This window comes from Vipera berus (assembly GCF_964194415.1).
Source record: "Vipera berus genome assembly, chromosome: 13".
NCBI lineage: Eukaryota > Metazoa > Chordata > Lepidosauria > Squamata > Viperidae > Vipera > Vipera berus.
The window spans coordinates 9,148,005-9,160,868 of NC_138216.1; the positions used below are offsets into that span (position 1 = coordinate 9,148,005).

The 12,864-nt window shown below is 45.0% G+C and overlaps 1 protein-coding gene across 2 annotated transcripts in view; it reads right to left on the reverse strand.

The window, feature by feature from the left end:
• The window catches only part of PIGQ (phosphatidylinositol glycan anchor biosynthesis class Q), a 41,452-nt gene that overhangs the window by 14,009 nt on the left and 14,579 nt on the right, over positions 1-12,864 (reverse strand). For both annotated transcript variants that reach the window (XM_081338377.1, XM_081338378.1), the window contains exons 3-5: positions 5,495-5,626; positions 3,018-3,138; positions 519-645 (exon numbers count right to left, since the gene is read on the reverse strand). In XM_081338377.1, the coding sequence (XP_081194503.1) occupies positions 519-645; positions 3,018-3,138; positions 5,495-5,626 (380 nt within the window). The remainder of the gene's footprint in view (positions 1-518; positions 646-3,017; positions 3,139-5,494; positions 5,627-12,864) is intronic.

Below are 12,864 nucleotides of genomic sequence, written 5' to 3' on the forward strand. Positions count from 1 at the left end.
CCATGTCTGAGCCTATAACACTGTAAAGGAACAGTCATACAGACCTGATCAAACAGTGGCCATCAAAAATTTGGAATTACCGAACAATGACAAGAATAAACAAAACAGAGCCTTAAAATGACGACGCCTTTGTACGTATCTCCCCAACAGTCCAAAGAACAAACAAGCATGAGCTCGGTAAGAGCGTCGAGTGTGCTTGTTGGGTATCAAAGACAGTTGCATAGCAACAGGGACAAGGATGGGACACACAACTCTAAGGTGTCGTGTCCTAGTCTCAAATCTCAGGTCCCGGGTTCCAGAACACAGCTTATAGAACCTGTGGAAGAGGTGCATCCTTCAACCACACATTCGGATGTGCGCAGTTCTTGCTTTCTCCAGCCTGGTGCCTGCCAGCCACGAAAGTCAAGGGGGATAGGATTTCTAGTCTAAAATGATCGATGTGGCATCAGCCGGTTTTCTTTGACTGGCACAAAAGAGCTTGTCACGTGTCACACACAAAGGAAGATAAGGGCACTTACTAAGCCAGAGGTGGATGTGGTAAAGGAAAAAGCGACCCAGGACTTGGTCCAAAGCTCTGTTCATTTTTAGACCAGCTGGCACACCCATCAGCCACTGCAGGAGGTTCTGGAGCTGCTGGGCGATATACTGCCAAAAAGGAAGAAATTAGCAGCATCAGTGGAAAATAACTCATAAAGGATAAAGAGTGATTTCCAAAAAAAAAAAAGCTAAGCTATCCTGAATGATTTTATTCCCTTTTTACTCATGGAAAGAAAACGCATTGGAAGCATCAAATACAGTGTTTCTCAACCATGGCAACTTCAAGATAGGCGGACTTCAACTCCCAGAATCCCCCAAACAGCCATATCTTAAAGTTGCGAAGGTTTAAGAAACACTGGCCGATGTTATTTTAAACCCCACTGTGATCTTCGCCGGCCAGATTTTGTTTTCTGCATACGTACATGTATACAGGACTAGCCACCATTAAACCACGATGGCAAATCAGGATGCCGTTTCTCAGCCTGGATTGGGGGAAGAGTGACTTTCGCGCCCAGTGGCTTGGGGCTAAGGAGCGTTAATGGGAACGGAAACTTAAAGAGGCAGGGGGATGGAGAGCAAAGGAATGCAATTTTACACGAGGGATGTAATTTTTTTTTAATATCAGCATTTGGCTACGGATCACAAGTTCTTATGATTTATGGACTGAAAGGTCTTGTATGTATTTGCCACAGGGCTTTTAGCAATCAAAAGCTGCAAGAATTTATTATGGGAATAACAACAAATCTTCTTCTCTCTGGTGGCTGGCCGGGCTCTAAGTTAATTCAATATCATGGCCAACTTCCATCAGAGAGGGGTTTTTTTTGCTTAAAATGGGTAGTGGTGATGCTTTTATAAAACAACGAACAATGTAAAGCGGCTTGAGAGAAGCATTTTTGTGGTAGGATTCAGGGCTTTTTTTCTCATAGAACGCTCAGAACGGAGTTCCGGCATCTTTTTGGGATGGAACCTTGTAGGGTAGGCAAGGCGGGTTGTATGACAGGTTTTGAGTTCCGGCACCTTTTTCTTTTACAAAAAAAGCACTGGGTAGGAACATTCTGAAATTCCTGATGGCTGCGGCTCTGCGTGTTGCTCACGCAGGCTTTGGATGCAATCCAGGAGAAATATTTGGTCCTGGATCAGAGCGAAAGAAATCTGAAGTAGTTCGGGCTTTTATCTGCAATGATGAAGTGGATCTGACGTCGAAAGAAAAGGTCCAAGGTGGAAACCAAATGGAAGTTCCGGCTAATGGGACACAAGCTATTAGAAAGTTCTCCTACCCATGCTCCACTGAAGAGAAGGGCGGGAGGCGGGAAGGAGCCTATGTCTTTGAACCAGCATCCAAGTCATGATTGCTTACTAGATAAGAAAGCTCGTGCGCTCTCCGCTGCACCTCTTCCACCAAGGATAGTCAGAAGGCAGCAAAGACTGGGAGGATGAGTGAGTCAACAACACACCCATCTGGAGTGGACACTAACTGCATGCACATATGTTAAGCCAGGGAGAATTTAAATCAAAATTTGTTAGGCAAGATGCAGTGGCCTAGTTCCTAGGGTCAGACCTACAGTATAACCGAGCCACAGGATGGTTCAGCTGAGTGTGTAAACCAGGCTGCTGCTTCATTTTTAAGAGACCTCCCAACATATAGGTCCGGGGTGGTGAACCTATGGCGCCTGTGCCCTCTCTGCGGGCACGCACGCCATCACCCCAGTCCTATGCCTTCAGCTGGGTTTTATGAAACCTTTTCACTTTAGGCCTCCGCCGCCATGTGCAAAAAAAAAAAAGGTTCAATCAATCTACTTCTACTTCTCGCGAGAAAAAAAAAAGATCTCGCAAAGTTGGAATTGATTGATTGAACTTTTTAGTCCCACCCAGTCTGCCATTCCCACCGCAGCCACGCCCACCCAATGGGTCATGCCCACCCAATGGGCCACGCCCACCCAGCACCCAATGATACATAAGTGGGTTTTGGGTTGTAGTTTGGGCACTCGGTCTCTAAAAGGTTCGCCATCACTGATATAGGTAGTCCTCGACTTAACAATCATTCGTTTCGTGACCGTTCAAAGTTACAACGGCATTGGAAAAAGTGACTTATGACCAGCTTTCACACTTACGGCCATTGCAGCGTCCCCACTATCGCAGGATCCAAATTCAGACGTTTGGCAACTGGCTGATATTTGTGACGGCCGCAGTGTCATGGGGGTGGGGGTCACCTGACCCGCTTTTGCGATCTCCTAGCGATCAAAGTCAATGGGAAAGCCAGATTCACTTAACCACCGTGTTACAAAGTTAACAGCCGCGGTGATTCACTTAAAGAGTGTGGCAAGAACAGTTGTCGAATGGGGAAAAGCTGGCTTAACAGCTGTCTGACTTAGCAATGAAACTTTTGGGCTTGATGATTGTGGCCGTAAGTCGAGGACTACCTGTACACCACCACCCAGTTGAGTTAAACTTCAGCGTTATGACGCTCAAAGAAAACTTACATCTGCCATCGGGAGGAGGCCGCTGGCGAGGTAACCGATCCAGTTCATTTGATATAACCAGGACATGAGCAGGACACCCAGAGCCACATCAACGAGGAGAGAGACAAAGATGTTGGCTTTTCTGCATTGGGAAAACATTGTTTGCCATGTCAGGTAGAGTTAAACGTTCCTCCAAATTCAGACACCACATTCAAGCTTTTCTTGTAGGAGGAGAACCGAGTTTACACGTTACACGCACCATCGGTTTGTTGAGTAAGTGTCAAGCAGCAGGGAAATCATGAGATCCAGGCGGTTCAAATGCATATCAAGGTTTATTTTAAGCTTGAGCTCTCTACAAGAATCTGAACTACTCACAGCCAAGGGAAATTAGCAGGGGATAAAAATAAAAGGAATTCAAAGGGAGCTGGACTTAGATCTCTCGTGGGCGCGCAGGGATTCATGACTGATGATGCGTTTGACTCCTCCATCGGGCTGAGCCGGGTCATCTACAATAAGACGCCATCAGCTAGATTTTTCCAAACATGCCTGACCACAGCTGTGGGGATACTACGATGGCTGCAACTGTAAGGAACAGAGGCAAGTCACCTTTCTCAGTGCCGCTGTAACTCTGAACGTCACTAAACGAATAGTGATAAGTCAAGGGCTACCTGTAAATGGAAAAAGTAGAATCCAGGAGCTTTTCAAAGGCATCTGAGGCTTCTGCAACCATGGAGGGGCAGGTGCTGTACAGCTATTCTCTACAGCCGTGCCAGGGTTGGCATGCCAGCCTGTTTCCTGGGCAACTCTCTCTTGCTAGATAGAAATGGAAGTTGTGTGGGCAGTGGTTGGTACGGGGGCAGCAGCAGCATGGGGGGGAAAAGCCCCCAATTTTCAGTCCAGTGTGAGTCTTTCAGGTGCGGCGTCATAAAATATAAACACAATGGAACAGAATGTTTTCAGAAACAATGAGAAGCGTGCCCACACGCACAACTGTATTTTGGGAAACAGAATGTTCTGTCCTCACTTATAAAAAACCTTCTCACTCCCTCCCTTACACACACACACACACACACACACACACAAAGGCAATACCCCAGGTAGCTCTCTGCATATAAACCTACTGGGACACCAAAATGCCCACTCTGTGTTTTTCTCTCTCTCTCTCTCTCTCTCTCTCTCTCTTTCTCCCTCCCTCCCTCCCTCCCTCCCTCCCTCCCTCCCCCTCCCTCTTTCCCTCCTCTTGTACTAACATAACAAGGAACCTGACATTTTCTCCCTATGGCTTTTTATCCAAACCACCGTTTCTTGTTACAGCTGGAAACAAAGGCATGCAATTTCTTCAAATAAGCCAGGAGCGAATCTTATTTTTAGACGCCAACCGACAGTTTAGCAGTTCCCGCTTGCGTCAGATATGGAGGTCTTTGCAAAGTGGCCTTCACCCTCCCTGCGAGTGGAAAGAAAGGGAGGGGGCACCCCAAACTCAAGACTCATGCCATCAGAGTAAGGTAACGGGAAACCATGGCTTCTCGTGCAACCTGAATTGGCTTATATGGTGAGGAATCCCTGCAAGTTAAGTGTTTCAAAAAAACACATTCCAGTTAGGTTTGGGGTGTGTGTGCTTAACCAGGCTTGTTGCATTTTTTTTTTGAGTTGATGAAACCAAATGTTTCCTTAGCTTGCTGACTAAGAGAATTCTTGGGAACTGAAGTCCACACGTCTTAAAGCTGGCCAGGTTGAGAAGAAACAGCTGCCCTCTCTCAGTTTATTTAAGCCAGGGGTCTTCCAACCTGTCCCTTTGATGACTTGTGGACTTCAACTCCCAGAATTCCTCAGCTGGCTGAGGAATTCTGGGAGTTGAAGTCCACAAGTCATCAAAGGGACAGGTTGGAAGACCCCTGGGTCTAAGCACCCCAAAAAATGGAGGGGTGGGGGAGACGACGGCCCTTTGGATATTTCAGAGTAGCTTTTTGGATCTCCACGGTCCTAATGCTAGCAAGTGGAATAAATAGTGGCCCCTGATGCAAATATCATACAGGTAGTCCTTAAGTTACAACCGTTCATTTAGCGACCGTTCAGCGTTGCAATGGCACTGGAAAAGGGAACTTACGACTGCTCCTTGCACTTAGGATTGGTGCAGCATCCCCGGGACCACGTGATCAAAAGTCAGGCGCTTATTTCCACGGCTGCGGCACCCCAGGGCCACGTGATGGCCACTTGTGACCTTCCCAGCTGCGCAAAGTCAATGGGGGGGGGGAAGATGGATTGGCTTACCGAGCGTGTGATTCACTTAACAACTGCAACGATCCACTTAATAACCCGCAGCAAAAAAAAGACAATAAAACCGGGATGAGTCCCTTGACAATCGCCTTGTTTAGCAATGGAAGTTCGGAGCCCAACCGTGGTTCGTAACTGAAAGGTTACCGGTAATATCTTTGGATATTAGTCGTGCAACCTGCCAGGATGGGGAATTCTTCATTTCGCGCTGAGGAATTTCTTACCTCATCACCTGCGCCTGATCCGAAGCTGCCTTCTCGCTGCTGATGACCTGGAGATGCTGGAAGCGATGCCTCAACTGCTCGTACGTTGAAAGTTTGCTCCAGACGAAAGACAGGGGCCAAAATGTCAGTGCCCTGGAGAAAAGACAGATGGGCACCCCAATAAAACCATCTGGCTGCTAAGGAAACATCAGCCTACCTCTCATAACTTCTGCTTCTCAGAAAGCAACAGAGTAGTAGTAATAATCATAATAAAGTTGGAAGGGACCAACTTGTCACAGATGGAAACTAATCAAAGGGAGAAGCAACCTAGAACTAAGGAGGAATTTCCTGACAATTAACCAGTGGAACAACCTGCCTCCAGAAGTGGTGAATGCTCCAACACTGGAAGTTTCTAAGAAGAGACTGGACAGCCATTTGTCTGAAATGGGATAGGGTTTCCTGCCTGAGCAGGGGGTTGGACTAGATGACCTCCAAGGTCCCTTCCAACAACAACTACTAACTACTAACTACTAACTACTATCTTCTTCTTCTTCTTCTTCTTCTTCTTCTTCTTATTATTATTATTATTATTTATTATTATTATTATTATTATTATTATTATTATTATTATTATTATTATTATTATTATTATTATTATTATTATTATTATCTAGAGCTGGCTGTAACAAACTAATGCCTAAATCAAAACTTTACTCCCCGACATGCTAGCTTTCCACAGGCTGGGAATTTTGGCCCGGAAGACTGATTAAAATATGCCATTGCTCACTTGGACAATAAGCTGGCATAGTTCTGACAGTTCAATTCCATATGACATTTCAAAATTAACGACGCACTTTTACAGGCATCAGGGTGTCATCTCCTGAAGGCTAATTGCAAAGGGGCTATTTCCTCCCAAACCTTTCTAATAAATTATGTCCACAAGTGTAATAAAGAGCAACTGCTGGAGCTAAAATCAGTGCTTGGAAGTGACGAGTGCAGCCTCTTCATTAACACATTTTCAAGGATCTAGTATTTAATATCAGGAGACAGGAACAGAGATGCTGGATAAAACGCTGCGGTCGGTAAAATCAAATTACACAAGATGTATACAAAGCAATTAGAAGATGTACTTTGCTTCCAAAGAACTCAATGGATTGCTGCAGGATATATACACTGCAATAAACACATGTATATAATAAGCTTTGCATGCAAAGGTATCGCCGTCCCTTGTTCAATCCACCCTCCGTATTCTTCAATCCAATTTCAAAGAACAAGGACTGCAACAGTTCCAGAGTCCAGATATTCCCACTGGGATTTTGTGCAGAAAAGAGAACAAAGATGATTAGGGGACTGGGGGTTAAGACATACGAAGAACGGTTGCTGGAATTGAGTTTAACTTGGGTTGAAACTAAACATTAAGAAAACCAAGATCATGGCATCTGGCCCTCTCAATTCCTGGCAAATAGATGGGGAAGAAATGGAGGTAGTGACAGATTTTATTTTCCTGGGCTCCAAGATCACTGCAGATGGGGACTGTAGCCAAGAAATTAAAAGACGCTTGCTCCTCGGGAGGAAAGCCATGGCAAATCTAGACAGCACACTAAAAAGCAGAGACATCACCCTGTCAACAAAAGTGCGTATAGTCAAGGCTATGGTCTTCCCAGTTGCAATGTATGGCTGTGAAAGTTGGATCATAAGAAAGGCTGAGCGCCAAAGAATTGAGGCCTTTGAACTGTGGTGCTGGAGAAGACTCCTGCGAGTTCCTTGGACTGCAAGGCGATCAAACCGGTCAGTCCTAGAGGAGATCAACCCTGACTGCTCTTTAGAAGGCCAGATCCTGAAGCTAAAACTCAAATACTTTGGCCACCTAATGAGAAGGAAGGACTCACTGGAGAAGAGCCTAATGCTGGGAAAGATTGAGGGCAATAGAAGAAGGGGACGACAGAGAATGAGGTGGCTGGATGGAATCACTGAAGCAGGAGGCGTGAGCCTAGATGGACTCCAGAAGATGGTAGAGGACAGGAAGGCCTGGAGGAACATTGTCCATAGGGTCGTGATGGGTCAGACACGACTTCGCAACTAACAACAAACAACAAAGTCTAGAACTAGGGGTGACACGATGGCAGTGTTCCAACAGTTGAGGGGCTGCCACAAAGGAGAGGGGGACAACCTATTTTTCAAAGCACCCGAAGGCAGAACAAGAAGCAATGGATGGAAATTAATCAACCTAGAACTAGGGAGAAATTTCCAGACAGGCGAGAACAATTAACCCGTGGAACGGTTTGCCTTCAGAAGTTGTGGGTGGTCCAACACTGGAGGTTTTTAAGAAGAGACTGGACAGCTGCTTGTCTAGAGTGGCATAGGCAGGGTCTCCTATTTGAGTAGGGGGTTGCACTAGAAGACCCCAAGGTCCCTTCCAACTCTATGATTCTGTTATCTCCTTCTGTTATTACCTATCATTCAACCTACAAAGCCAGGAGCATCCAGATGATAGACTGGTGCAGAGTGCCAACTACTGCAAGTGTCTTCAACAGTCATGCTTTCTAGTTGTCACCTGGTCAGTGCTGCGTCTATCAAAATTAAAGCCAATGGTGGCGCAGTGGTTAGAATGCGGTATTGCGGGCTAACTCTGCATTCCAAACTCCAGGAGTTCTATCCTGACCAGCTCAAGGTTGACTCGGCTTTCTGTCCTTCCACGGTCGATAAAATGAGGACCCAGAGTGTTGGGGGGGGGGGCAACAGGCTGACTCTGCAAACTGCTTAGAGAGGGCTGTAAAGCGCTACGAAGCGATGTGTAAGTCTAAGTGTTACTGCTATTGCTATCACTCGGAAGCATCAGTAATTAAAGGTAAAGGTAAAGGTTCCCCCGCACATGCGTGCTAGTCGTTTCCGACTCTAGGGGCCGGTGCTCATCTCCGTTTCAAAGCCGAAGAGCCAGCGCTTGTCCGAGGATGTCTCCGTGGTCATGTGGCCGGCATGACTAGATGCCAAAGGCACACGGAACGCTGTTACCTTCCCACCGTAGTGGTCCCTATTTTTCTACTTGCATTTTTACGTGCTTTCGAACTGCTAGGTTGGCAGAAGCTGGGACGAGTAACAGGCGCTCACTCTGTTACGCGGCACTCGGGATTCGACCTGCCAAACGGCCGACCTTCTGATCCACGAGCTCAGCGTCCTAACCCACTGAGCCACCGTGTCCCTCATCAGTAATTACCATGCAGTAATAACCATGCAGTTGGTGAAGAATCAGAGAGACCTGTCCAGGCCAGCCCTCTGGGGCTTTATACATTTTATAAAAGGTTGTTTGCAGGTTAAAACCCAATTCCACACAACCTCTCTTCCTCTTATCCAATAAACAATCCTTGTCAAATGCAATGGAGTGACGTTTTTTTTTCCCTCAGCTTAGCAGCTTGTCCGAGTAATCCCAGGAGGTTGCTGGTAACCTCTCAGGAGCAAAATGAACACTCTGCTACGGAACCCAAAGTGACAGAGGAAAGCTCATTTGAGCCAGCAGCCCATCCTGGAAAAGTGAACTAAAGAGACTCGCCGGAGATGCTGTTTCCTTTCATCTCTTATTTTGGAATTCACAAGGGGAATTTATAGGAAGAGAGTTGCGTTAGGTCTACAGTGGCAAGAAATCAGAAAGAATCTGACAGACATGTTTGACTACAAGGCATCAGCTTTTGTAGGCTCGTTCTGACGGTAAATAATGGGACTGTATCTCATTCTAGGGACGCGGTGGCACAGTGGGTTAGGATGCTGAGCTTGTCGATCAGAAGGTCGGCAGTTTGGCGGGTCGAATCCCGAGTGCCGCGTAACAGAGCGAGCGCCTGTTATTCGTCCCAGCTTCTGCCAACCTAGCAGTTCGAAAGCTCGTAAAAATGCAAGTAGAAAAATAGGGACCACTGCGGTGGGAAGGTAACAGCGTTCCGTGCGCCTTTGGCGTCTAGTCATGCCAGCCACATGACCACGGAGACGTCCTTGGACAAGTGCTGGCTCTTCGGCTTTGAAACGGAGATGAGCACCGGCCCCTAGAGTCGGAAACGATTAGCATGCATATGCGGGGGAACCTTTACCTTTACCTTTTACCTTATCTCAGTCTAATAAAAATTTAAAGCACTGAGTAGCACGCCTGCCTTCTATTTCACTAGCGGCTAGAACTGTAGGAAGACGTTCTTTCTTTTTAATTGCCGAAGGTCTTGAAACTGTTAGATCTATTCAAGATTTTTTTTTAATAGAAGGGCATCCTGATTGGTTGATTAAAGAAATAGTCAATCTTTCAGTTGATAAATACAGTGAAGTAAGTGGGAGGGTTTTTCAAACTCAGCCAGGCCAAACCTAATCACCATACAATGACAATGTTGGATTCAGTTCCAGTCCATCGTCAGCTGCAGAAGCTTCCTGAATAATTTTGGACCAGGCACTCTGTTAGCCTGGCCTACCTTGCAGGATTGGGGGTTGGTTTTTTTTGGGGGGGGAGGGGGAAACAGGAGAGAACGGTATGCATGCCACTTGAGCTCCCAAATGAAAGGTGGGATATAAATGTTCTGAATTGGTTGCCATTTTCTTCTAAGCCAGTTTGGGATAGCGGTGAAGGTGCTGCCCTAAAAGCTAGAAGACTGGGAATTCTAGTCCGGCCTTAGGCATGCAAGATGGCTGGGTGACTTTGGGCCTGTCCCTCACCCCTCACAGCACGTACGTGTGTGTGTGTGTGTGTGTGTGCGCGCGCGCGCGCACAATAAAATAATACTGTAATGATAATAAAAATAATAACAAAAATAAAAATAATGTGAGAAATGGTGCCTACGGAGGAGGAGCTGGTACGATGGACTACAGCGAAGGGGCTGTTTCCCAGGAAGGAAGGAATATATTCCAGAAAACGGGAGTGCGACAAGAGGCAGAAACTGGATCAGAGACAAAGGAAGAGAGTCAGGATAGCCACTCCCTAGAATATCCCAGGGTAAATATCTGTTAGATTTAGTCTGGCAAGATTCTGTCGACTGGGTGTAAGTAAATAAAGAACTGAATTCTGGCTGAATTGCTCTTTGTCATTCTTGGGCTTAGCCTGAGAAATAACAAGAGTTTCCTGACTGGTTCGACATACGACGTTTAAACATTCTTAAATATAGTAACACGCCTGCAAATTCTAGTGTGATGTCGCCTGTGGCTCCTTGTTGGCTTAGGGGGCCTGACTCTTGATACACCCTTTGTACATACATACACCCTTCAAATATGTATATATACGCACACTGAAGTCTTATTTCTATTACTTCCTGACAGTGAGGACAATCAGCCAGTGGAACAGCTTGCTACCAGAAATCGTGGGCGCTCCATCACTGGAGATTTTAAAGAGGAGACTGGACATTCACCTGTCTGAGATGGTATAGGTTCTCCTGCTTGAGCAGGGGGCTGGACTAGAAGACCTCCAAGGTCCTATTCTATTCTATTCTATTCTATTCTATTCTATTCTATTCTATTCTATTCTATTCTATTCTATTCTATTCTATTCTATTCTATTCTATTCTATTCCTATTCCTATTCCTATTCCATTCTTTTCTGTTCCGTTCCATTTTCTGTTCTATTCTATTCTATTCTATTCTATTCTATTCTATTCTATTCTATTCTATTCTATTCTATTCTATTATTCTATTCTATTCTATTCTAATTTTATGCTACTTGAAGATATGGTAATAATGAAACAGCAGAAAGTTTACAGGTAAAAATATAAGGCAAAGAGGCCACAGCGAACGTTATCCTTCCAATATGGCATTGCCTAGCTACCAAGCACAACCTCCCCAGATAGAATCCCTAGGAAATTGGCAGAAGGAATAAAAAACAAGTTAATTTTGAGGAATGGCTGCTTACGCGCAATGTGTGACCTCAAGTTCATGTGGCTTGCATTTCTCTCTTCAGCTTGATGGGATTTCATTTCCTGTTATTATTCTATTTCTGGGTTGAATACAAGTGTTCCAAATGCAAAGGCAGGATATAAATTAAGCCAGGCTGAAATGGCTCCATATTCCATTGAACGTGACACGTGCTGCTTATGTAAAATATACCTGCTGCATATTATAGCTCCAGTGACTCCTTTGCTGACCAGTTTGTCAAAATCAGGCGAGAACCATTTTAGCTTTTAATCTCCCTGTCCCAGTCACTGCTACTGGGAAGGAACAGTTAAGGAATGTAATGGATCAGATAATATTTTCAGGGTTTTATTTTGTATGCCTCCAGCCTATGAATCAGCAAAAAGTAAACAATTTTATGCCCAAACCACTAAAAAAAACCCACACACTAGCATATGCTGGAACCATTTGTTTCTTCGAATGGCTAATTCCAATTTCCATAGACGTCTACTATTTTTATGAAAGAATATATCAATCCTATATTCATGGGTGAAAGACTGCAGAGGCAAAAAAACCCTTTATACGGTTGGAATCATTTATTTTTGCTTAAGACTGTCAGTGAAAAAAAATGACAATCCTTTCTCTTTAATAAAGCACTTGAGCATTGTCGACTTTCTGCAAAACTGTGTGGGATTTTTGTCACTCAAGGATTGTTAAGTGAACACTACCTGTATGTTCTTAAGAACTCATTTCAAATTTTTTTTGCTGTTGAATGCATTTGAACAAAATTAACCACAAACCCGTCCCCCCCCGCCCAATGGAGATCATTAGGTATCTAAAATGCACGGATCCAGAGGGTTTACCAGTCTGCGGGATTTCAGAAATATAACAAAATCTCTATACAAGAAACCATTCTAAAAAAAGAGAGAAAGAAACGGGCTCAAAAGTGAATGAACAAGAATTCCGATAAACACAGGAAAGATTGTGTACCAAATACACAAAGCAGTTCCCAGTTAGCACACCAGTGTAACGTCCTGTTGCAGATTTTGTCTACCCCAAAATAGCTTTATGGTGTGGTTGCCTGTATCCCTGTGCAAGTATGTTTATCCGATGTGCTCCTTTTAAGCAACTTCTGACCCACAAGGTGAATGTAAGATTAAGGCACGTGACGCTGTAATGTTTGATGACACTTACAAGAAAACGTTAAAGGACTAAGAGTTGAAAACATCACACTAGAGAAGCCAGACTGATTTCTCCTATTTTGTCCCTTTCACAAGTTGTGCTCTCTTTCCTTCAACCTGCACCCAAAGCACGAGCGGCAAAGTGATAGCCTTTTAGCACACATCCTGATATAGGCCTATTGGCCACAAAAAACGTGCCTGTGCATGCTCAGCAGGGAAGATCACAAGCAAGCTTACTCTTTTAAAAAACAGAGACATGAAGTAAACCCTTACTGACCAAGAGATGGTGCTAAAGAACAAACCAAGAAACCTCGTCGCTCTTCCTTAAATGTACAATGACGGCAACCGCCTCCCTCGCACGCATTAT